Here is a 25,168-nt window from a genome sequence, read left to right as displayed (position 1 = left end):
AGCTTTTCCTTTGTGAATAAACTTAGCTCCCTTTTATAGCAGTGAAACTTACAAAGCTATAACATCGGAAAAATTAAAACTGATGGACTAAACGATACATTCTCCTGCTTTCTGTGGCTGGGAGTAGCTGGTCAAACTTCTCCACAAAGGATAGATCTAAACTGTTTCTGAAACATTTAAATTTAAAAGATTAGATAATCCAGAATAACAAAAGAGAGAAGCTTTGAAACAGCCTCATCTTTTGGGTATGCTGCCCCGTTCAAAGCCTCATAGATATGTTAATAGATCTGGTTTGTGAGGCTTAGAAATTAAGTGTATGCAGAAACTCTGAGCTCCTTTATGATGGCATCCTTCTGAGGACATCTCCTGACAGTGTCAGGGTTTTTAGTCAGAAGGGAGCTCAAAGACTAAGCTAGCTCATTCGAAGGGCACAAAGGTTTTCTGTGGGTAAACAGTAAGGTCCTTAGGTCAATTATGAAATGATAAGTTTTTCTTGAAAGCTGAATGAAGAAACCAGTGGGCATTGTTTAAGGTAGTTGAGTTTCCGCCTCAGACAAACGACTAAGGCTTCCTGGGGTCAAGACTGAGATGTGTTGCCGCTGATACAGGATCAGTTATACTGGGAGTGGTTAAAAACAAATGTGTTGCTCCTTGGGGTGAGAACTTCGTCTAATCTTTAGTCGTTCAAGCAATTTATTCAAATTTACACTTCCCTCAACAATTCCGTCTCATAAGATGAACACAAATATTAACATTGATTTCATGTATTTTAGACTATATATTCCCTAGCCTTCTTCAAGTAGTTTTACTTTTCTCAGGAGAACAATTTTTCTGATTTCTATTTTCTCTGTTCTTTCTTTCTCGCCCAGTCGTTGGTCCTTGACACAAGAAACGTGTAGCTAGCGGGTGGGTTTTGGGTATGTATAAGTTGAGGAGTAGGGCAGCAGTGTAGGGCAGGGTCTGGAGAAATTCTAAGAGTTTTGCTATGGTTGATTAGCCATGGCAGACAACATTAATTCAAAGCTGAAATATATCTCCATTTGTTGGGTGTTAAGAACATAACGGTTGGGCGCCTGGGTGGCTCAGTGGGTTAAGCCGCTGCCTTTGGCTCAGGTCATGATCTCAGGGTCCTGGGATCGAGTCCCGCATCGGGTTCTCTGCTCCGCGGGGAGCCTGTTTCCTCCTCTCTCTCTCTCTCTGCCTGCCTCTCTGCCTGCTTGTGATCTCTCTGTGTCAAATGAATAAATAAAATCTTTAAAAAAAAAAAAAAGAACATAACGGTTAACTGTATTTTTATTCTCATTCATATAGTTCCTTTTGATATTAGAAATTCAAAGCAAATGTTCTTTCTTTAGCCTTTTCTTTCTTTCTTTCTTTCTTTTAAAGATTTTATTTTTTAGAGAGAGGGAGCAGGAGTGGAGGGAGGGTCAGAGGAAGAGGGACTATCAAACTCCCTGCTGAGCGGAGAGCCCAATGTGGGACTCCATCCCAGGACCCTGGGATCACGACCTGAGCAGAAAGCAGATGCTTAACCAACTGAGCCTCCCAGGCGCCCCTTTCCTTAGTCTTCATAATAGTCTCTCTGTTTTAGGAAGTGGAAAAATGTTAATTTCATTTTATAGAAAAAATAGTCCCAAGAGGTGGGTTCCAGAGAACCAGTGAATAGTGCTGTGGGGACTGACCCCAGTTTAATTTTTTTCGTCATTCGACATATTTTTAAAATAACTATGATTAATGAATGCTGTGCCCTGCATGTATTTTTTAAGACATGATTCCTTACTAAGAAAATCTTATTTTATATAAAAAAGGTTCTTGCAGCTTTAGTTTTGACCATGTCGTCTGCAAAATGGAGCTATAATTTTAACCATATAGTACAGTTTGCATAATGATTACCAAGCTCTTCAAACAGGAAATGCTTTATACACCTTAATCAGTATATTAGGCAAATACTAAACAGACATTTTCTTCTTGGATCATCTTAGAATTTTCCCTTCTTTCCAGATCCTCCATATAGTTGTCTTCTGAAGAAAAACAGACTTTTTTCAGTATTTGTTGCTATTAGTATATTGTCACAACTCTAGAACTCCTAAGTGCAGTCTGCCTTATACAAAAAGACAAGATTTCTTGATTTATGTCTCTTGAGATCATTATTTCATGCTCTGTTTTTCTGATTTCCCATTTGTAAAGTGGTTATAAGTAATACCTACCTTACAGGCGTGTTGTGAGGATTTGTATTAAAATTTTGTGAAGTTTGGGGCACCTGGATGGCTCAGTCACTTAAGTGTCCCACTCTTAATTTTAGCTCAGGTTATGATCTCTGGGTCCTGAGATAAAGTCCCATGTTGGGCTCTGTGCTGGGCATGGAACCCGCTTAAGATTTTCTCCCTATCCCTCTGCCCCTCTATACCCTTCTCTAACAAAATAAAAAAAAAGTGTTAAGTTCTCTTGGTTTTTCTTAACAAAAAGCAACCATATAAGGAAAACTACATGTGTTCTATAGCTAAACTTAATAACTTCAGGATTCCAACCTGTAAACTCTAGAATGTCTTAGAAGCAGTCATATATTATTTAATACTTAATAATTAATTGACACAAATCTTATTTTTTAGAAATATTTTGGAAACAGTATTGTTGCTGGAATTCCTTTTCTACTGTAGTTTAACTGCCAGTACTTCTCTTTAGCCTTTAGGAAGAAGGATATTAGTTCTTTGGCATTATATGGAATGAATCCTGCCAATTTCAGCCTCATGGAAAGTTCCCCCAAACATATTCTTTACATATGGGAAGAGGAACAAAAGCAATGGAGAAAATATCATTTTCATTACTTTGATGTAGATCATCTAGAAAGTAAATGGGTGGGGATAATAACATAGTAATTCATTATTGGAAGTAATTCCTAACGGAAAGGCCTCACTTTAAACAGAAGGAAATACATATTAATCATGGAAAAAGAGGCTCTGAAAAATGGTACAATTCCATTAATGTTTATCTGCACAGGCCAATTCTTACTGTTGTAATCCAGATCCTTGATAAGTGTGTCATTTTTTAGTAGTAATTGAGGTAAATAAGCCACATGGAGAGTTTTTATAATGTAATTTGTGTCTTTGTACGTTTTAAACTAAATGTAGCTCTGTGGTATTTTATTATAATTAATTTTTGAATTCCTAAGAGTGAAATCTAGAACTGATTATTCTCTGCTATACTTCCATGTTTGTATGGTTGGACTTTTTGAAAACTGGTAAGATTATACATTCCCAAGTTTGGATATCTTAAATGCAAGGAATCACAGACTGATGTTTGTCTTCAAGACCTGGAAGAATCTGTTGTTTCCGTGTGCCACACTCGGTTACTTAGGAGACACCGCTCCAACACACTGGACATGAGCTGCCACCAACTCTTCTGTTTGGTGCCAAATAAAGTCATTTAGTCAGACTAGATCAGATAGCAACTTAAACTCGTTTCAAAGAAACTGGATTTCAAAAACGTGTGCAATAAAAAAGACCCAGTGAAGAAATCTTCCAAGAACAAGTAACACATGGCGAATCTGGGAGACTGGTGAACAGTGCGTGTTGTATGGCTGAGCTCTTCTACCTTACAGACTTTGAGTTTGCTTCAGAAACATTATTTTAGAAAGTTTAGTATCCTCTATTTGGAATGAAAGCAGTGAATTTCATGTATTTTATCATGACAAATAAATTAATGTGACTTGATCATAAACAAAACCTTTTTTTAGTCCCACTTACAGACTGTGTTCTCATTTTGCAGCGGGGTCTGCCCAATGTTGTCGTCCTAGCACTGGGGTCAGTATGTCTCTGTGCCAGGTAACATCTTGGATGAATGAGGCAAAAATGCATCACTGAGCCCCATTCTTTTTTTTTTTTTTTTTTTAAGATTTTATTTATTTATTAGAGATCACAAGTTGGCAGAGAAACAGGCAGAGAGGGAGGGAGGAGGAAGCAATCTCACTGCCGAGCAGCGAGCCTGATGTGGGGCTAGATCCCAGAACCCTGGGATCATGACCTGAGCTGAAGGCAGAGGCTTTAACCCACTGAGCCACCCAGGTGCTCCTGAGCCCCATTCTTATCAACTGTAGTGTGAATAGAAAATTGGCATCCTACTCAAGTACCTTCCAATTGCCATCTCTTGAAAGAAAGGTAACTTCTAGCCACTGCCCAGTAGTTCCCTGCTTTGCTTTCTTCCTTCTTCCCTACTGTATTTTCTCTAGTAATGTAATCAAAACAGTGGTTCTCAGCCGGCGTGTATTAGTGTTCTACAGAGAAATAGAACCAGCGGTTATTATGTACAGAGAGAGAGAGAGAGGTTGATTGATTATAGAGAATTGGCCCACACAAATCTGAGGCCGAGATGTCCCAAGATCTACAGCTGGCAAGCTGGAGACCCAGGAGAGCTGATGGTGTAATTCCAGTCTAAAAGCCAGTAGGCTCAAGTCCCACAAGGCCAAGAGAAGACTGATGTACCAGCTTAACAGGCAGGAGAAATTCCCTTTGATCTCAGAGGGTCAGCCTTTTGTTCTATCCAGGCCTGCTGCTGACTGGATGAGAGGCACTCACTTTAGGGAGGGCAATCTGCTTTACTCGGTGTACTGATTCAAATGTTTATCTCATCCAAAAACACCTTCACATTCATGTCCAGAATGTTTATCCAAATATCTGAGCACCTGTGGCCAGGTGACACTTAACTAGACACACGGTGATCCCTCTCACTGTGGGGACATTTTGCAACAGAGCTGTTTTCAGTTGTCACAACTGGGCGGGGTGTGGGGAATGTTGCTGTTGGCATCCAGTGGGTAGAGCCTGGGGTGGCTGCTAAGAATCTCCCAGTGCAGGAGACGACCACCCCCATCTCCACCCACAATAAAGAATTATCCAGCCCAAAACATAAGTAGTGCTAAAGTTCACGAGTCCTGGTCCAAAAGCTTAAAATAAGTTTTGTGATGGTTGTCAAGGACTAAGGAGTACTTACAGAGCATGAGATGTGTTAGTTCAGAGTTAAACTCTATTGATAATTATCTTCTATCCTAGCTCTTAAAAAATTTTTAAAAAAGGATTAAAAATCAGCCATATTAAACAGCAAGGCAGTTTTAAATCTATTCACATAATGTTTGAATTTAACATCTGTGTCTCTCACAAGATCTCTTTGAAATTAAAATGTGATTGTAGGTTGTAATTTGTGTATATTTTTAATTTGGCCAAAAGGTGGCACCAATGTATCTTTTAAAAATCTATTTTACGGTATGCTCAAATTTCGCATCGCTGTTTAATTCACTATTTATTTAGTACTTAGCTACTCCTGGATCTTGTTTTATTTAGTCATGACTAACAAGACTTTTTTTTCTAGAATTCCATAATGTGTTGGGCATCTCTTTGTTTTGACATCCGTCTTTTTCCTTTTAAGATGTTTATTTATTTATTTACTTATTTATTTTTTGAAGGAGAGAGAAAGTGCACCCATGAGCAGGGGGCGGTGGGGGGGGCGCAGAGGGAGAAGTAGACTCCCCGCTGAGCAGGGAGCCCAGTGTGGGACTCCATCTCAGGACTGTAGGATCATGACTTGAGCGGAAGGCGGACACTTAACTGACTGGGTCACCCACCCAAAGGGGGATGCCCTTTGACATCCCTCTTTAATCAAGAAGCTTCCAATTTACATGTAAATATTTTTAAAATATAACATTTGTTGTGGTTGTTACATGAAGCATTTCTAAGCATTCTTTGCAAGTCTTTAACGGTAAGACCCTGGAATTTTAGTCCCCATCTCATTTGCTCTTTTAATGAGACCTCAAACTGTTTTTGGTGTCTTCCCTGATCAAGAGATAAATCCAGGGACATTTGAATTGTTTCTTGCCTCCTATTTCCTTTCTTCATGTTCACAACCTTGTGAGGTCGACCTATATATTATTTTCTGGAATTTGTTTTTCAACTGTAGTTCAATAACTGACTTGCTAAGCTGGTGGGGTTTTTTTTTGTTTGTTTTAAGTAATCTCTGTACCCAAGGTGGGACTCAAACTCATGACCCTAAGATCAAGAGTCACACACTCGGGGCGCCTGGGTGGCTCAGTGGGTTAAGGCCTCTGCCTTCGGCTCAGGTCATGATCCCAGGGTCCTGGGATGGAGCCCCGCATCGGGCTCTCTGCTCAGCAGAGAGTCTGCTTCCTCCTCTCTCTGCCTGCCTCTCTGCCTACTTGTAATCTCTGTCAAATAAATAAATAAAAATCTTAAAAAAAAAAAAAAAAAAAAGAGTCACACACTCTTCTGAGTCAGCCAGGTGCGCCTAAATTGGTATCCTTTATACTTTTTTCCCCCTCACCTCCTGCCAACAAGTTCCATTTTCTGAGAAAGCGTTTGATAGCGTTCTTTTGCCTTCAACTCTTCTTGCCTTCCAGTACTGAGTGAATGTGGTTTGCCTCTTTTTCACCATCATTTCTGGTTGCAATATTAGTACCCTAGAACTTCGTACCTAATCACCAAATGCTTTTCTTAAATTCATTTCATAGCTGAGTAGCCAGTTTGGAGAATGAGCCCATCTCCTCTCACATAAGTTATCATCCATTGCTTATACAATGTTGAAACTTTTTTCATTGAAACTACTTAGTGATGTTGTCTCAAAACAATAGAAATAAAATATCTTCTCTTAAACTATTGGAAAACTATGGTGTCCTTCCATGCCAGAAATCTGAAGGAACAGTAGTACTCTGGGAAATGTCTGCACAACCGAATTGGTCCTTGCTCTCCTGGGGACTGGGAGAGAGGCTTGTGTGGGAAAGAAGCCCGAGAAGGAGACCCTCATCAGCTCTAGTTGTTACTCCTTGTCTGGTCTGAATTTCTGGACCATCCATGTTAGATTTGTGTGGACCGAATAGGCCCTGGCAGAATGAGGTCTTGTGAATTTAGTTTTGCCACATTTTTCTGTAGTGAGAGCCTTATGGTACTTAGTTCAAACCATATGTAGGAAAATATCTAATTTAAAAAGGGTGTTTTTTGGTAACTGGCATTTGTTCGAAGTGCCTTGTAGGGAGGAACATCTAAAGAACCTATTGTGGTTCTTTAGAAGAAGGATATAACATTTGCAAAGGTAAGAGAAAAGGTTTTTAAAATGCAGACCAGTGGGGTACTTGAGTGACTCTATTGGTTAAATGTTCAACTCTTGATTTCAGCTCGAGTCACGATCTCAGGGTCTTGAGATTAAGCTCAAGCTCTACATTGGGGTCCCCACTTAGTGGGGAGTCTGCTCGAGATTCTGTCTCCCACTCCCTTTGCCCCTCACCCCTACACTGTGTGCATGTGCTCTCTCTCTCTCTCTCAAATAAATACATCTTTAAAAAATAAAATAAAATAAAATGCAGACTAGAGATTTCAGCAGAGTCTCCAAGTTCCTTTTCTTTCTTTCTTTCTTTTTTTTTTTTTTACCAGACCAGTTCTCATTTTGCAACATTGCCCTTCTTTCACATATGTGCAAAGTCTGGTGCTATAAGCTCAGTGGTTCCTGTCTTCTCTTTCCATCACAATCTTTTAAAGTGTGGGAGGAAAGGCATATAAATGGAAGCCTCCTTTTTTTATTTTAAACATCTCCTGTTTCACTGTTAACACCACCACAGTTTTGCATCTCTCTCGAACTGGCGGCTATATTCAGAGCCACCACGGATGGCCATGCAGATTACGCAAAGTAAACACTAGGGGGCGCTACTCCCCACATGAAGACTTCTGTAGTGTGGCTGTCCAGTTTGCACAGCGCTCCATGGCGGCCTTGCTTTTTCTTCCTGGTTCAAATGTCGAGTTTAAGAAGCCCTTATTTTAAATTTCTGCAGCAAGTAGCAGTTTTCACTGATGCCATCAGCAAATGACTATCATTCACTATTAAACCTCCACAGGTCAGAAAAAACACATCAGCCAGACATCAAGGGTACAGAAGAAACCCATAAAACCCATAAAACTCAAAAGACAATTCTAAGTAAATTCACTCTGAAATCAGAGTGAATTGCTGATAAAGTTGTTTGTGACACACCTGGATAAAAGATCAGAAAGTTAGTTTGACTTTTTTCACTTGAACTGAGTGGTGACCAATTGTTTTGGCTTTCTGTACATCTCAGCCTTACCTAGAGTACAAGGACAGTTCTAACTAGTTATTTTTTTCAGTATTTTATTTATTTGAGGCAGAGAGAGAGACTATGAATAGGGCAGAGGAAGAAGGAGAAGCAGACTTTCTGCTGAGCAGAGAGCCCCACGCAGTGCTCCATCCCAGGACCCTGGGATCATGACCTGAGCAGAAGGCAGACTCTTAACCCACTGCCCCTCTAACTATTTTGCGATCAGGAGGATGGAAATACTCTGGTTTTGGATGATATCTTTTTTTTTTTTTTAAGATTTTATTTATTTATTTGACAGATCACAAGTAGGCAGAAAGGCAGGCGGCGGGTGGGGGTGCGGCGCGGGGCGGGATTGCAGGCTCCCTGCTGAGCAAATAGCCTGATGTGGGGCTTGATCCCAGGACCCTGGGATCACGACCTGAGCCGAAGGCAGAGGCTTTAACCCACTGAGCCACCCAGGCGCCCCTGGATGATATCTTTAAAGAGAGGCAATATATTGTAAGTCTTTACACCACAAATGGCTGCTCTACATGGAGCCTCTGCATGCTAATTTCTGTATGAGGATATGCGATTGATCTGAGCGTGCATGCCTATAGCTACATTAGTTGTGACTGACTAATCACAGATGTGGTCTGGAGACCCCAGTTGTCACCATACTGACTAGATCTTCCTGTGTCCTGAAGGTACAGATGTCACAGTAAGGATTTGGAAATAAAAGCTTCAAGAACGGGACAGCTGGGTGGCTCAGGTGGTGAAGCTTCTGCCTTTGGCTCAGACCAAACCCACGTCAGGTTCCCTGCTCCGCAGGAAGCCTGCTTCTCCCTCTCCCACTCCCCCTGCTTGTGTTTCCTCTCTTGCTGTGTCCCTCTCTGTCAAATAAATAAAACCTTTTTTTTAAGATTTTTTTTTTTTTTAATTTGACAGAGAAAGAGAGATCACAAGTAGGCAGAGAGGCAGGCAGAGTGAGAGGGGCGGAAGCAGGCTCCCTGCTGAGCAGAGAGCCTGATGTGGGGCTCCATCCCAGGACCCTGGGATCATGACCTGAGCCGAAGGCAGAGGCTTAACCCACTGAGCCACCCAGGCACCCTTAAATAAAATCTTAAAAAAAAAAAGCTTCACGGACAAATACATAAATGATGGCACCTGCTTTTGGGTCACCCTGTGCTCCCCATCTCCAGGAGAGCAGAAGTAGAAGTTCTGGGTTTTATGGCCACAGGATAGCTGTGAAAGGCTGAATCTCTACTCCATAACTGCACTGTAATAAACAATCAAGGCTGAAAGTCCTATTGGAGTTTAGCCACAAAACAAGTCTAGGAAAAGTGCATCTTGTCTTACTAATGTGCAGAAACTGCTGGACCCTGCTACCACTGCTGTTATGATGAGTTGGAATTGCCATAGACGATTTTTAGTTTGGGATTTTTCTAGGCTGGGGGTCACCGCACCACCCTCCACTTACTTAGGTTTTCCTCAACTGTTCATGGCACCTGTGCCCAGCTTCGCTGAGGATTTTCTGCAGATGTGTAGTGTCACCTGCCATGTACAAACACACATAATCTTCCTCTATTTATGACGGGGTTATGTCCTAATAAAGCCATTGCATATTGAAAATATCGGAAGTTGAAAATGCATTTAAGACACTTAATTCAGGGGCACCTGGGTGGCTCAGTGGGTTAAAGCCTCTGCCTTCAGCTCGGGTGATGATCCCAGGGTCCTGGGATGGAGCCCCGCATCAGGCTCTCTCCTCAGTGGGGAGCCTGCTTCCATCTCTCTCTCTCTGCCTGCCTCTCTGCCTTCTTATGATCTCTGTCTGTCAAGTAAATAAATAAATAAATAATAATAGAAAAAAGAAAAAAAAAAAGACACTTAATTCACCGAGCATCATAGCTTAGCCTGTCTACTTTAAATATAGCTCAGAACAATTACATTAGCCTATTCTGGGAATAGTCATCTAACACGAAGCCTATTTCGTAATAAGGCATTGACTATTTCATGTAATTTACTGAATACTGTCCTGAAAGTGAAGAACAGAAGGGTTGTATGGGTACAGAACGTGTGTTGTTTTAAGTGTATCGTTTTCTGACCCTCGTGCTCCGTGGTTGGGTGGGAGCTGTCACGGCACAGCATCATGTCACAGGGCGTTAGTCTGCGGAAGCTCAAAACCCCAAATTCCAAGTATAGTTTCTACTGAAGGCATATGCTTTCACATGATCATAAAATCAAAAAGTCATTAGCTGAACATTGTTAAGTGGGGACTGTCTGCAGTCACTCTTTCCTAAGCTCAGAAAACTCAACATCCCCCACCCCGGTGTTCTCAAGCTTTTGGGGGAAAAAAAAAAAGTAGGTGCTCACAAAGCAGTCAGGGACTCCAGACTTCAGCAGTTACGGTGGGTCTAAAGGATTAGCATAATTGCCTATGAGGACAAATTTTGCAAAAGGTAGTGTTATCTATTAGAAAGATGTGATTTAATAAGAATTTTAAAACTGCAAGATGTGTGCTCGCTTTGGCAGCACATATACTAAAAAAAACTCTGCAAGATGTGAAATATTAAATAAGCTTATGTACAGGGTTTGTGCATTAGTAAGACTGTTTGCTTTGGAACAAGTTTTAGTTTTAGGACCCTATCCAGTTTATTTACTTTTTTAAGTCACCTCTACAACCAGCATGGGGCACAAACTCACAACTCTGACATCAAAAGCCACACGCTCTACTGACTGAGCACCCCAGACACGATCAACTTGCCATTGGTCCCAAGATTTGTAAAGTACATTCTTTTGTAGAGTCCAATTATTACCATTGCACTGTGCCACAGGAAAAACAGGGTTGTCAATGTTAGGGGCATAAAATCAGTGTCTTCATAAACAGAGAACTTTTGAAACATCCAGCTTTAGCAGACAAGATCTGAATAACTTAAGCACTTTCATATGAAGATTGCTTATTTGGAAAGCCATGAAGTAATATTGCTAACAATTCATAGGTTACTATAATGTAGAAAAGACAACTACCGGCATAGCAAGAGATGATGAAAACAAGGACGTGTCTATCAAATTTATAGATGGCATCAAAGTCAGATACGCCCTTTAGATGGATAGATAGTTCACTGAAATTGAATTCAAGTTCGAGGAGTTTGTGTTTCTGTCTGCTGGAGGCGGGCTCTTTTAGGCTTGTCTTTGTAAAGTCTGTCTGGCTCCCAATCAGCAGAGCAGAACTCTTGGTAGTGCTAACTCAACAGTTCCATCAGTCTGACCTTTATAACTCTGAGGAAGTAAACATAATATACCACCTTTCTCTTAGATGATGTAAAATAAAATAAACATGAGCCACTATAACATTTATTCTATATTAAGCGTCATACATATATTAATTCAGGTTGAAATCTTTTTCTACAGAGTATTTCTTAAATATTAGCATCTGATCCACAGTCATAGAGTACTGATTTTAACAAGAAATTACAAAATGGAATTTTTTACTTTCATAATAGCTCATCCACTTAACATTTTTATAGACAAAGAACTACTATAAATATGTAACATAATGCAGGCTTTTTTCTGCACCTGTTCACAAATCATAGTGAATATAACCGTTTAACTATTTAGAAATGGAATGCTTTCAAACTGTCCCTGTATTTAGATGACCAAACTTCCCCTCACTAGACGAATTAATCACATTCTCTTTATTCTCTCCTCTATGGCACTCATGCCTGTGGCTCCTAACCTTAATCCCTGTCCTAGTTCCTCTGGTTGCCGTTCCCTAGCTTGAGCTCTTGGGAGGGCTGGGAGCCTGTCTCCTTTACAGTGTTGGGCATATGTTATACCCAACACATGTTGAACCAAACTGAATTTAATCAGGACATCTAAATTTTATGTAGCTTCCTTCTGTTTAATTTTTTGTAACTAAATAAGGATTACAAGAACTTTTTTCAAAAATGTACCACAAAATGTACTATTGACTGAAATTCTGAATTCTGTATAATAAGAAACTTTATGTTACACGATAAAACCTCATAGGAATTTGAACCTAAAGAACCTGAAACCATAAACAAGGACTCTTAAGAAAATGTATAAATGGCAGGCAGAAAAGTCAACCCCTGACGTATTGAGTATCAGTTGAAATTAGAAGACTTTACATAACTGAATAAAGTTAACATTAAAAGGATCTTTCCAAACAATGGACTTTAAAGCCTAACAATTATTTTAAAAATTCTGCTGTAGACACCCCCCCCAACCCCTGCAAATTAACTCTTTAACTATAAAAAATAAGGCAACTTGAAGTGAAACGTTGATAAAGTGAACTCTGGATTGCATGCAGAAGCCATATTTGATTGGTGCCCTCCCATGACCCCTGTCTTTAATGACCTTGAGCAGGATGGCTTTTCACAGGCGCTGGTAAAATAAATTAATCTCTCAGAAATAAATCCGATGGTTTCTCAGATTCCACTAAATAGTAGACCAATTAAGATCATCACAAACTTCGTGCTGTCAAATGCATTACCTTGAAAGAAAATTATGCAGACAGCTTTTCTGAAGAATCCCATTTGTGCCACATACTTATTATTCTTTGAGGTGGAGGTGGTGGCAGGGAACATAATTTCTGTTTGAAAGTTCTTTTGTTTTCTGCTACCTTTACTTAAATGTTACCCAGTACTATTTTTATATCCTATAAAGTACTTTGAGAAAATGTTAAGTGACTAGTGCTACATAAAATAGAAGAGGGTTTTCATATTCACTGGGTTGTAAAGCAAAGTGATTAACACTTGGCTCTTAAAAGGGCGAAGATAATACGCTGAAAAAATTAACAAGTATCCAATAAACCAACCCACCTTGTAAAATGCTGAGTTCAAAGGGAAACTGAATCCCAGCGAATTAATAAAATGTTCATTAAAAGCAACATTTATCACAGTAAATTTAAATGAAAATTAATGCGGTATTATTAAACTGCCTTTTAAATGATCATTTTAATCATGTCAAATGGGGATGAACTGAATAGGAACCTATTTATGTTCACTTAATGTCTGGCATATAAGGTCCAATTGCTTAAAATAAATACTATTGAAATTAAACACATTTTATAAGAGACTTCCAAGTTATTGGATCCCTGCTTGCTTCTATAACAAAACAATCTGGATCACCTTAGAATTCATGTGAATAGGATTTGGCCGTGTGGCAGGTGTATTCAGACTGAGATCAATTAATTTCTGGATTCTTTTTTCAGACTGAAATCCTATTTATTTAATTCACCAGATACTTTCAATAGAAAAGATTAAGGAGGAACCACTTAAAAATGAAAACAGGTAGGATACACATGTTATCACAAAATACAATTGGTTATACTATACGGTTTACCCAAAAAATATGTATCAAACAGTGGCGGAAAAAAAAAAGTAGAAACTCAGGACCAGAGAAAGTATTCTTACCTTAACATAAATAACTAATTACACATATTTATCTCATAACTCTTTAAAACTCCCAAATATGCATAAGCTTTCCAAAATATTTGCAATCACTGGTAAGTGCTATACTTGTTCATTCATGAGAGATTACTGAAAAACTTACAACGCACGTATATTGGCTTGAGCCATTCTTGCAATAAATGAAGACAGAATTCCTTAAAACACTGTAAAATGCACGAACTTTGGTCAGATTTTTAAAAAATTTTCACTTTTAAATATATTTGCTGGTAGCCATCCAAGTCCATTAGCACCACATACAGTGAATGAAAAAGAGTATTTTAGGGAGAATGACTTAGCAGTCTTCTTTTTATGTTTGAAAATTATACTACTAAAAGAAACTCATTTCTTGGGTCATATGTTTTGAAAACCCACTTTTGTGTTGCTAAATTGAAGGATTTTTGTGGGTTTCTCCTCCCAAGGTTATACGCATGAAGGTAAAGTCTGGGGGAATAATTTTGTACTTCAGCAAAGAATCTTGCTAATAATATCCATTATTTGGTTCAGTTCCAAAGTCAGATTAGGTTTTTCCGCCAGAGGTCTCAAGATGTACTCACAGCAAGAAACAAAGAAGGTTCTACAGGACAAATCAGCACATACTTTCTATATGTAATCCATAAATAATGCAAGAAGTCACCGGGTCATTTACAATCATCTAATGTACACTCTTTTCTCCAAGAATGGACAAATCCTCTTTAACAAATGCCTTGCAACTCGAGTGGAAAGCTCTTTATACTTCATCTACTGTCAGAGTCATGCTGTCCCTCAGTTTAGACAATGGGGACTAAACAATTTGGACCTTTACCTGTGAGGTAGGGAAGTGTGTTATAGTATTATGGCCATTTCACACAAGGAAAGATTGAAATGGAACTACTTTTTCAAAAAATATGGCAATCGTTGATGAGATCGATGATTTAAATAACCAGATAAAATGCAAATAAGCCCTTCTCATCATTACATTAAGTTCTTTTTTTTTTTTTTTTTTGGTAAGGGATTAACTGGATTGAACATACTGATGAAAAAGTTATTTATCAAAATCCATGTAAAATGTAGGTTACCGGTGTCTGTTGACACATAGGCACAACAAGAGAATACTGATATTTAAAATATAATGTGCTTTAACAATAATTTTTCACTTTCTATTCAACCATGAACTTGGCTCATTCTTGGTCAAAAGTGAAGAGTATTTTCACTAAGTTGTTATGATTTCCTGGGACTTTAACTGCAAGGCTGGCTATAAATTCCCTCTTTGGGGAGAGGTGGATGAAAGTGGTCTGCAAGATGAATCCTATGTTATCTGTGATCATATTTTCCTTGGGCAATTTGCCTTCTCCTGGATGGAAAACAGCATTTTACTCTTCCTGTTTTTGCTGTTGCTGTTGTTTAGTTTTTTGGGTTTTGTCTCTAACTTTTCAGCAGATGACCCCATGCAGAAATGGATGTGAGGCAGAAAGACGGAGAGGGAAAATGCACGGCCCATTTCCACACATTTGCACTTGGTAATTATTTGCCTATTTGAAATAAATTATGAATGGCTTTGTACGGTATCTAAGCAAGACAAGAAAAACACTCATATTTGATTCAAATATGCACATTCTGCTGAAATTAGGAAAAGGCAATATTTTTTTTTGAGGTAAGACTACTGCCTATGAGTTTAACAACTGTAAATCACACATTCACAAAAATAGCTCACCTTATTCACCATTTTAAACATAAAAGTGCACTGTAAAAAATTTTTTTTTGAAAATCCAATGTGATGTTAACCTATACACAGGATTAAACTATCAAAAGGTAACAAGGCTTTGTGACATCAGAGAATATTAAAGAGTTTCTGGCATACCATGAGTGCTCAATAAACACACTTCCTCCTCCTAAGCACCCCAACTACCACATGTCATTTTAGCTACTCCCCATATGTCACTTCCATTGTGATCTTTACTAACTTCCTCCAAAATCCAGAAGTGACTGCACTTCCGTGGTAGGAGAGTTTTACATACTTAATTCTTTAGCACTTCCGGGCTGGAACTGTACCTGTAAATTCCACAGATGATAGCCTCTCATTTGTAACTGAATGCAAAATGCCACAAATATGCAAAATAATTTAGCAGGAAGCTTTTGTTTTTTTCCCCTCCCATGATCTGGAAATTAAGTCACTGTAGAAGATTGTTCATTTTATTATCATCAGAGGCCATTTCATTAACCAGCTGTTCTATCGACAACTGGATAGCATTCTTGACAAGAGAAGAAGCTGTTTCTATTAAGAGTGTTTCGTATTGTTCTGAAGTTCTACCCTCAAAACCACTATCATTAGCAAAAACCCCCACTTGCTCATTTTCAATTGAAATTAAGAATTGCTTAGGGACATTTTTAGATTTCTTAACATCAAATTCACTGATTTCAGTGTCTGTAATAATAATAGCAATTGGCTCCATTCTTTTGCTTTCTTCTGGTTTGGGTTTTTCTGCAGTGACCTCATTTTCTCTCAGCTCTGATTCCTGGCTCAATTCAGTACCTTTTGGCTCACTCTCTTCGGCTACAATCTCTCTACTTTCGTGCTCTTCCCAATTTGGTCCACTTTCTAGGACCTTGCTTCCGGCATCTTCCACAATTTGCTGATCTGGGATTGTGGGTGAGGGAGGAACCTCAGAAACCACTGGAGGCTGATGTTCTGTTTCAGAAGTTTCAAGTGGGCTTGCTTGCTGGGGTTGAATACTTTGTTTTTCCTCAATTGTTTCCGTATCTCTTTCAAGGATTAATGTTCCTGGGTGAACGGCAGAGTGCCCCGTATCTAACCCAAGTTCTACTGAGATCACTTTTTCTCCAGCCGTAGTTGTGCTGTTGCTCACATTTGGTTCACAAGCCTCATCACCCCCCTTCCCAGAGCCGTCTTTACTTACATCCTGGGGCAACTCGGTTTTTGTTGCCTGCTCATCTGATTGGGCCGGAGCTTTTGTATCCACATGTTCAGCCTCTGCCTGGACTCTGATGCTGCAGTCTGAGTCTTCTATAATCTTGGAATGATTACTTCTTTTCTCTCCTTTTGAGAATTTTATGCAGGGAATCTTAAGTCCAGATTTGGCCTTTTTCTTAGAAAGATCAGCATCCTCAGCACTGATTTCAGGTTGCACTTTAGCCTCAAAGGGCTTTTGCTGCTTTGAAGATTCTGACCTTTTCCTGCGTGTTACAAGACGTTTGATTGAGGCCCAGGCCCCGCCTGGGGGCTGTGGCTGATCGGAAGCTCCTGCTTCTGGGGGACGCGTTCCTGCCGTACCAGCAGCTTCAGAGCTAGCTCTGGGCTTCATCGTTTTGGTTGCTTTCTTTCTTCTCTTGAAGCAAAGCATTGATGATCTTCCCTCCTGCCTCTCATCTTGAGGACTAACTTCTGTGGGTCTCTTCTCATCCCTGCTTTCAACCTGAATTTCAGAAACCGTGGTTTCCATTTTTACATCACATTCGTTCTTTCTCTAGAAAACTGTATTCTCTCTTCCTTAGCAGCCTTTATGACAAAAAGGTGGGCAAAAATATACTAAGTAAAATTTCTTCCAGATGTATTCACTCTTTTTGTTTTACTCCATACAGTTGTTTGAGCTGGTTTCTTCAATGTACAATTCCTAGTTTCTCTCTTACTTGTAATTTCTCTCGTTAATTTCTTCATGAAAGCCCTTTACTGGATAGATTATTGTTTTATTTAAGGACCAACCTGGTGAGAGAAAAAAGAGTGTATTTTATTTCACCATCAGCCTACTGTTTCCTACAGAAAGATTTCAGTTGCATGTATATTGTTCTACCAAGAACGTTTCCCATCTAATAATCTACTGAAATGACTGCAGAATAAAAAATATAAAAAAGATCACAATGTGAGTCTACTTTGCTCTGATCTCTTTGTTAAAACTTCAACTTGGATTACTTGCAAATCCAATATCAATCTTTTGTTGTGCTGTCTTTATAGTTTATAGTTCAAATCCAAGTTAACAAACAAAGGACAGTAACAAAACAATGAAAGGCAAAGTGGTAAGAGAGCTAGGGTGATTTTTATTACATGCAAATTCTGCAGCTGCAAAGGATCTTAAAGATCATTCAAGTCCAGCAAGATGAAGAAAACAAACTCCAGGGTGTGTAGTTGGGGTGCCGAAAGCCATTACAGTTAGATAAGGTCACAGCCAGAGTTAGCACAGAAGACTCTGACTTTCCAATGTTCTCTCCATTATACCATAAGGTTTCTGTTCTAAAAATGTATGTTCCATCAGAGAGGTGCTACTTTTCATACACACTCTTGGGAAATTTAACATCACTGTCATTCTCCCCTCTTAAATTTAGTTGTATAATTTTGACATTTTTTCAGCTATTTTGACAGCTAAGTATCTACTGTTCAAATGTTTTCCATGAGCACACAGTTGAAGGCCAGTAAGAGTGAATGATAATAATAGCTGACATTTACTGAGCAACTCCTGTGCATTAGGATATGCTAGACACTTTTACATACATCTCTAGTCTTCCCCACATTATAAAATGAGTAGGTGGAGGTATCACTCTCTACAGAGGAAGAAACTGAGGCACAGAGAGTTAAACAACCTGCCTGAGATTATACAACTAGCAGGTAACAGATTAGATTGAACCAGATTGCCTGTTTCTGAAACCCAGACTTGGAATGTAGGCATTAGAGTTTTGTCAGAAAAATGAATTGTTTGGAGATACTAATCTGCACTAGATTCACTAGTCAAAAAATTTTTAATTGTTTTCTTTAACCACAGGTAGCCTGTCAAGTCATAATTGAACGAAGACCAGACTGAATTCTTGCTATTTTAAAATAAAGCTTTTGAAATTCTCTGTATTTTGTTTTCTTGGTTCTGGAACTAATTTGAAAGCCAAAAATAACTGATAAGCTATGCAAGTGGCAAACTGATTAGTTATTTATAAACATAAAATTGATCCACAGAATAGTATGACAGCACCAAAGAACACAGAAGTGAGGTGATGATCTAACAAAAGCCATATTAATTTTTGTTGATGTATATCTTAAAATAAGCAAGGGGGCTCTTTCCCTGTACTGTTTTTGTGTAAATCCTTCAGCGCTGAAGGTGTATTTGGTTAGCTCTTGATTCTTTGAACCACAAAAGGGACTGGAACTCAGGAAATAAATATTCCCTTAGGTTGGCGGTTACATACGCTATGCCCCGACAGAAAGACAAAGTCATCCTAGAACAGCGATGGACCTAAAATGTGAACACTGTACAGTGTCCGTCTTCACACAATGCTTCCATAAGCCAAGTCTTCTCACGTCTTGGGAGTTCTCAGCACCTGATAGTTTTTACCAACTGGAGGATGTATAACAGAAATAGTGCAATTAGATCATGTTTAAGATGGTACTATTTGAGGTTAACCTGGGTCGCCCAGAGACAACTGCCTGGGAAGCTCACGTGAACGTCTGTTACGGTAAAAATCAAACAAACACGCAAACAAAAACCTAACTGAAATGGGGAAAAAATACAGTCTGAAAACATTAAAACCTTGCAGAACGTTCGCGTGCAAACGATGCTCCTTAACCTGCAGGGTACTTTCATTGTCGCGGTAATCTCAAAGTCCCTGTTGTCATTTCCTGACAGAGTCCCATGTCTAACGCCACTTTCCCCCTTGAGCAGAGAAGCCCGGAGGCCAAGAGCAAACCCTTCGGGAGGATCGGGAGGAAAGCTGTGACTTTCTCCCAGGGCCAGGCGCGGGCCACCAAGCCGCCACCCGGAGGAAGGCGCCTCCTTCCGACTGGATGCGCCTGGCTGCAGGAGCCGGAGCGCAGGACCAAGTACTGGAAAAGGAAAGTGCCGGGGGCGTGGAACAGAGCGCGGCTGCAGGCTATCTGCAGTTATAATGGCCAGGAACCCCAAATCACAGTTCCCGCAAAGGAGGTGAGGAAGGAGAAGCGGTCCCCGCCACCCCTGCTGCCAGCATGAGCTGTAACGCGAAGAGGGTGGGTGGGCACCGCTGAGGGTCGCGGGGCTGGAGGTTCCGGCAGACAAACGACCCCTGCCGGTTCCTACTCAGGCTTCCTCGGCGGCCGGGACTGCTGGTGTCCAGGGGTACCTTCCGCCCACCACGCCGCGCAGGCGGCCGGCGGACCGGACCCCAGCCCCGACCCCGCTCCTGGACACTCCCTCGCCCTCCTTCACTTACCGACGGCGCCGGGGTTCCTGCGACCCTGCTGCCGACGTCGGGGGGTGGGGGATGTCCGCTGGCGGCGCCGGACGCCCAGGCAGCCCGGGAAGCCCGGGTCGCACCAGCAGCGTGCAGCCCTCTGCTGCAGGAGCGCAGCCGGCGGCGCCCCCTCCCCAGAGCGCGGGGAGCGACAGCCCGCGGCTCCAATGCGCGCGGGGCAGGCGGGCGCGGGGCGGGGCCAGGGCGCGGGGCGGGCGGCGCGGGCGCGGGCGCGGGGGCTCAGTCTGCGAGCGGCTCGCCCCGCGGCGTGGGAGCGCACCTGGCACTCCTGGCCCCCGCGCGGGCCCCCGCGGCGCACCACGTGCAGCACAGGCAGCGGACCACCCAGAGGGGGAGGGGGCAGATGGGATGCGGACCAGGGAAGTGAACCCCGCATTTTCTGAGACGCAAAGTAGCAAAATTTGGTTTTAATTTAGGGGCACTTCCATTTAAGTCCCCCGCCCCTCCAACACGCCGAGTCTTTAAAGACACGGCAGATACTACATTTGAAAAGTAGGGTTAAAAACTGTGTAGGGTGAAAGCTCATTTGGGGAAAAAATTACATATATGAATTGAAACAGGAAAAAAAAAAAAACTTTCCTTGGAGTGGCTTTGGGTGAAATGGTGTTATTATGGTTCACTGCCAAATACTCTCAGAGACCCAAGACCCTGACCCTTGCCTCCCTAGTCTGGGCGGCAGTTAGAGGCGATACGATGTGTGGGCGAGGAGGTTAGACGGGCACAGGAACCCAGCCACATCCATCTTTTATATTTTATGTATTTCCAGTGTCTGCTTAATCTTGTCTCTCTCAGTTAAGGGGGCGGAGGGGGGGGGGCAGGAGATGGCTTCCCTCACAATTCCAGTCCGAGTCAGAGCAAAGGGCACAGGGAGCATTTACCCTCTAGCCTGACTGGATGGCCAGGCTGCGTATTTTCATACATTCCCTGGGTCTTTATCTAAACAAGTTGCCAGCTGTACTGAAAAGCACTGCAAGCATTTATTTCATTTGTACACATAAGGCAGTAGGTTTCATTAACCAATGAAAGGCGTTGCTATGAGGGCTTAGGGGACATGCTTCAGGTTTAACATTACCTACGGAGGCATTCCTGGGAATTCCAGCTGTGAGGTCCGCCCCAGGATTGGGTTGTTGCGTGTTGGGTTGCCAGGTTGGCTCCTCCCGGCCCCTCCCGGTATACCATCCAGATGAAGAACCTATTAAGGTGGAGGAAAGAATTACTGAAAAGCAGTTGTACTTACCGCTTTTCTTTGATAGGATCATGATCTTCAGGGAAGTAAAGGTTATCTGCTTTTGGATGTTTTCCAGGAATATATTTTACCTCTGTAGGATTCTGAAGCTGTTGCTGAGACTTAAGAAAGAAACTCTAGGGGTGCCTGGGTGGCTCAGTGGGTTAAAGCCTCTGCCTTCAGCTCGGGTCCTGGTCTCAGGGTCCTGGGATCGAGTCCCGCATCGGGCTCTCTGCTCAGCAGAGAACCTACTTCGCCCCCCCTTCTCTCTCTGCCTGCCTCTCTGCCTACTTGTGATCTCTGTCTGTCGAATAAATAAATAAAATCTTAAAAAAGAAAGAAAGAAAGAAAGAAAGAAACTTTAGGACACAAGAGCAATATTGAATCTAAGTTATCAGGGTCTTAAGTTTACAGGTAAAATGAGAGACAAGAGCTGTAAAACAGGAAAACCCCCAACCATCTTGCTTAGTTGTAATCAGAATTCAGTCTATCTTTGTGCAGTCAGCAAATACCAGTCTGAAAATGTCATTTATATCCCCAGATGGATGGCTAACCTTGCTTACTGACACTTTGGGACTTCAAACAAGCCAAAAGAAATCCATGCCACTCATAACTAACTGAGATGCTATTACTTACTGAGATCCAGGCTTTCCCAAATCTATCAGATCTACGTGTTTTCAACAATTTCAAGCAAAAATAAGATGAGCTTATCCAAACGAGAACAGGGGAAAACAGCTGTCTTATTAGGAAGGAATTGGAAGTGAGACAAGGGATAGGTCAAAACAATAAAGGCCCCTTAAATGACTTGTAGATCTTATTCCAGTATTCTTTTAAAAAAGGGATGGGGGGTACTAATGAAAGGGAACTGAAGGGCGTAAGAGGTAAAAGGTAAATTGATTTTGTATTTGAAGGGAATTCTTTTTATTTTTCAAATAACTCATCACACACACACACACACAGAATAGAGTACTATAAATGAAATACTGCACTGATTTTTCTTTAGGATATGACTAGAATCTGATGCCATATCTGAGTTTTAAGAAATGTATCCAGTATTTCATGCATGAAAGAAACCTGTCATCCCTGAACTCACTTAAGTGACAGTAAGCTATTACCCATATCACTGTCTGCTACTCCATTAGTAGCTTCTGATTATATAATGAGAAGCAGGCTATAAATATATTTCTCCAATCTGATGAGAAATTATTCTACCTACAACATATCTTTTTAATATCACCAGATACACAATGCCGATAGAATAGCTTGCATATTTATCCAAACTCCTATTTATCTGATCTCAACTGATCATAGCCTTTCTCCCACTCTGGTCCCCATCTACCCATGGCCTGGGCCTGTAGCTACCAAAAATGATTTATAACTCCTTAGGAATAATTCTTACACCTTAGAAACCTTCTGGGAATAAGACTTCTATCCCCTTCCCTGGTACACCATTAGATGAACCTGGGGCTCGTTCTCCGGTATTTTGATCTGTTTCTAGGCACCATCAGGGTTGTACTAGTGAACAGAAACAGTAGTTCTGTTGTAATCCGTTTTGCTTGACAGGGCACAAATGCTGCTTCTTCTGAATTAAGAGTATACATACATCTTCAGTGCATGGCAACAGCCTCCGAAGTACAGAACAGAGGGTCCAATCTGTTCATCCGTAACATTGCAAATATGGGGTGGGAAAGCAATAGTGGCCCAGAGCAGGCTTAGGAACACTGATCTGGAAGGGCTCCTAGGCCCCAGGCAAAGGTACTGGACCTTGTCAGGCAACACCCTCTAATATGTACCCCAAGCACTAATGCTTCTTGTAGGTCTTGAATTCATGTCTTCAATTAGCCTGCAGTTATTTTTTGAATCCTACATGCCATCTCTTTCTTTTATTTTTTTATGTCATCTCTACCCTCAACATGGGGCTTGAACTCCTGGCCCTGAGACCAAGAGTCACATGCTCCACCAACCGAGCCAGTCAGGTGCTCCTCTTTACCACTTTAAAAAAAATTTTTTTTTTAAAGAGTTTATTTATTTATTTGACAGACAGAGATCACAAGTAGGCAGAGAGGCAGGCAGAGAGTTGGTGGGGGAAGCAAGCTCCCTGCTGAGCAGAAAGCTTGATGGCGGAGCTTGATCCCAGGACCCTGGGATCATGACCCGAGCAGAAAGAAGGCAAAGGCTTTATCACACACCAAAGAATCAGTCCCACAAAACCCATGCTATCACTAATTGCTCAGCAGCATTCCTCCTCAGGCCTTCCCTCTGCTTCTGCTACCTTCTATTATCCCTTCCTTCTGGAGGGAAGTGAAATGGGCATAGCTCTCCACCTGTCACAAACGGGAAGTTCATTTCTGTGCTGCCTGGCCAGCACAGCTCTGATAGGCTGAATGATGGTAAAGAGCAAAGGCTTTAAAATCAGAGGTCTTTACCAAGTTCATCCGGTACGCAACAGCAGTGCAATTTTGAAGTTTGCCTTTCTGTAAAATGGAGATACAAACCTAGTTTGCAACTTTTTCTAGGATTTATCTCTACTTCTAGCCAAAGGGCAGCTCTCATTTTGAAGCTAAAGGTCACTTTTGAGCAATTCCACTGCTAACAATTTATCCAACAGATGGTTCTACACAAATTGCACGGATACGTAAGAGAATATGCCTCACTCTCTTACTTGTAATAGCAAAACACAAGGAACAGTGGTAAGTGTCCATTGACAGAGGACTATTTAGATACTACACAGCCATAACAACAAAGGACTGATGTAGGAAGATCTCCCAGATATACTGGCAGGTGGAAAAAAGCAACTTGTACCATTTGAATTTTTACTAAAAACCTACTTTACTGTTACTTAGGAAAATTCTTACTTTAGTGATAGTCCATTCATTCCAAGCAGTATCTGGTAAAAACAATTTGCGTTCCTTATTAGGGCTTTATCATCTTTGGCTTATAAAACTCCACTCACCCTCTCAAACCAATTGTGTTCACTATTCTTATTGGCCTTAAGGATGTAAACCCGCATGGCTTTTGGGGATTCGAAGAAGCCTCAATCCTTTAAGATGATCTTTAAGTCACTGTGTCTGAAAATAGACTGCTTTCTTCCCTTCCTTACAAAATGAATTCCCAGCAAGTCCCATTCTAGACGAGGTCCTATAGGATATTTAAAAAAAACATCAAAAACAGTGCAGACTGGGCCCATGTGATGCTTTGGCACCATGTGAACTGGCACCGTGCGAAGTGTGGTGACGCTGGGGCTCTGCACACGACTCCTTTGTCGTTTGTCCCCAAAGCACTGCCATCGCTTCTTTGGATGGCAAAACTGACTGTATTACAACACTGATGTGAACCTGGGGAATGAAAGATAGTAAAACCAAGGACACCAGGAAAGATACTGCTTTGCCAATGCCAGCAGCACTTACACTGGCCTCAGTGCGGACACAACATCTTCTGGAAAGATCCAACACAGGAAGACAAGGGGGAAGAAGGAGGAAAGAGTAGGAGAGGAAGAACCGAGTCAGAAGAACAGGAAGAGAAGGGAAAACACTTCAGGGAAAACACATTCCAGAGGGAGGGGTGGAGCCCAGGCACAGCTCAATCAGTTATTTGCTGAGTCAACAGAGCAGACAGGGTTCACTATAGTTAGAGCTTTACGACCGTCCTTCCTGAGAACTTAAAAATAAGTGGAGCTAAAGCTGTGACAGAAATGGGCATTCCAAGGAAGTTCAGGACAAAAACCTGTATGAGCAACACTTTCCCAGGTTAAAAAAGGAATATAGAAAGCTGTATGATAAAAAGGTGCATTCTCTATATACTGCTTCCCCCTCAACCCTACCAGGCGGTCTCCTCATGATGTGTCCTCCCAGAAATCTGCAGGCACACACCATTTACCCCTTTAAACACAACAGTGTTGGGACACCTGGGTGGCTCAGTCGTTAAGTGTCTGCCTTCCGCTCAGGTCATGATCCCAGGGTCCTGGGATTGAGTCCTGCATGGGGCTCCCCATTCAGTGGGGAGCCTGCTTCTCCCTCTCCATCTGCCACTCCTCCGGCTCATGTTCTCTCATGCTCTCTCTCTGACAAATAAATAAAGGCCTTTACAAAAATAAAAAAAATAAACACAACAGTGTCATAAAGTACGTTTTGCAACTTGCGTCTTCGGTCCTGGGCTCTGCCAGCAAATGGGTCCCCCAGGACGGCAGATACT

The 25,168-nt window shown here is 41.4% G+C and overlaps 1 protein-coding gene across 3 annotated transcripts; it reads right to left on the bottom strand.

Moving 5' to 3' along the window:
• Positions 1 to 14,512: 14,512 nt before the first annotated feature.
• On the bottom strand, positions 14,513 to 24,908 carry AKAP5 (A-kinase anchoring protein 5). 3 transcript variants are annotated; one of them, XM_032344479.1, is made up of 3 exons: positions 23,931 to 24,908; positions 20,825 to 20,944; positions 14,513 to 17,245 (listed from the first exon to the last, which is right to left on the bottom strand). In XM_032344479.1, exon 3 carries the CDS (start codon positions 16,983 to 16,985, stop codon positions 15,696 to 15,698), a length of 1,290 nt encoding a protein of 429 aa, XP_032200370.1. In that variant the 5' UTR covers positions 16,986 to 17,245; positions 20,825 to 20,944; positions 23,931 to 24,908; the 3' UTR covers positions 14,513 to 15,695. The 3 variants fall into 3 exon arrangements, with proteins under 3 accessions (XP_032200370.1, XP_032200369.1, XP_032200371.1); XM_032344480.1 differs by having other exon boundaries at positions 16,988 to 17,245; positions 19,711 to 20,944; XM_032344478.1 differs by lacking the exons at positions 20,825 to 20,944; positions 23,931 to 24,908 and adding an exon at positions 19,711 to 19,940.
• Positions 24,909 to 25,168: the final 260 nt, after the last annotated feature.

Source organism: Mustela erminea, chromosome 5 (assembly GCF_009829155.1).
Source record: "Mustela erminea isolate mMusErm1 chromosome 5, mMusErm1.Pri, whole genome shotgun sequence".
In the NCBI taxonomy this organism is placed as follows: domain Eukaryota; kingdom Metazoa; phylum Chordata; class Mammalia; order Carnivora; family Mustelidae; genus Mustela; species Mustela erminea.
Note: the sequence above shows the minus strand (reverse complement) of the source record. Positions and strands in the feature narration are given on the sequence as shown.

What these genes read in the sequence shown, in the direction of transcription:
- AKAP5 (XM_032344479.1), bottom strand. Translation starts at nt 16,985, where the DNA reads ATGGAAACCACGGTTTCTGAAATTCAGGTTGAAAGCAGGGATGAGAAG.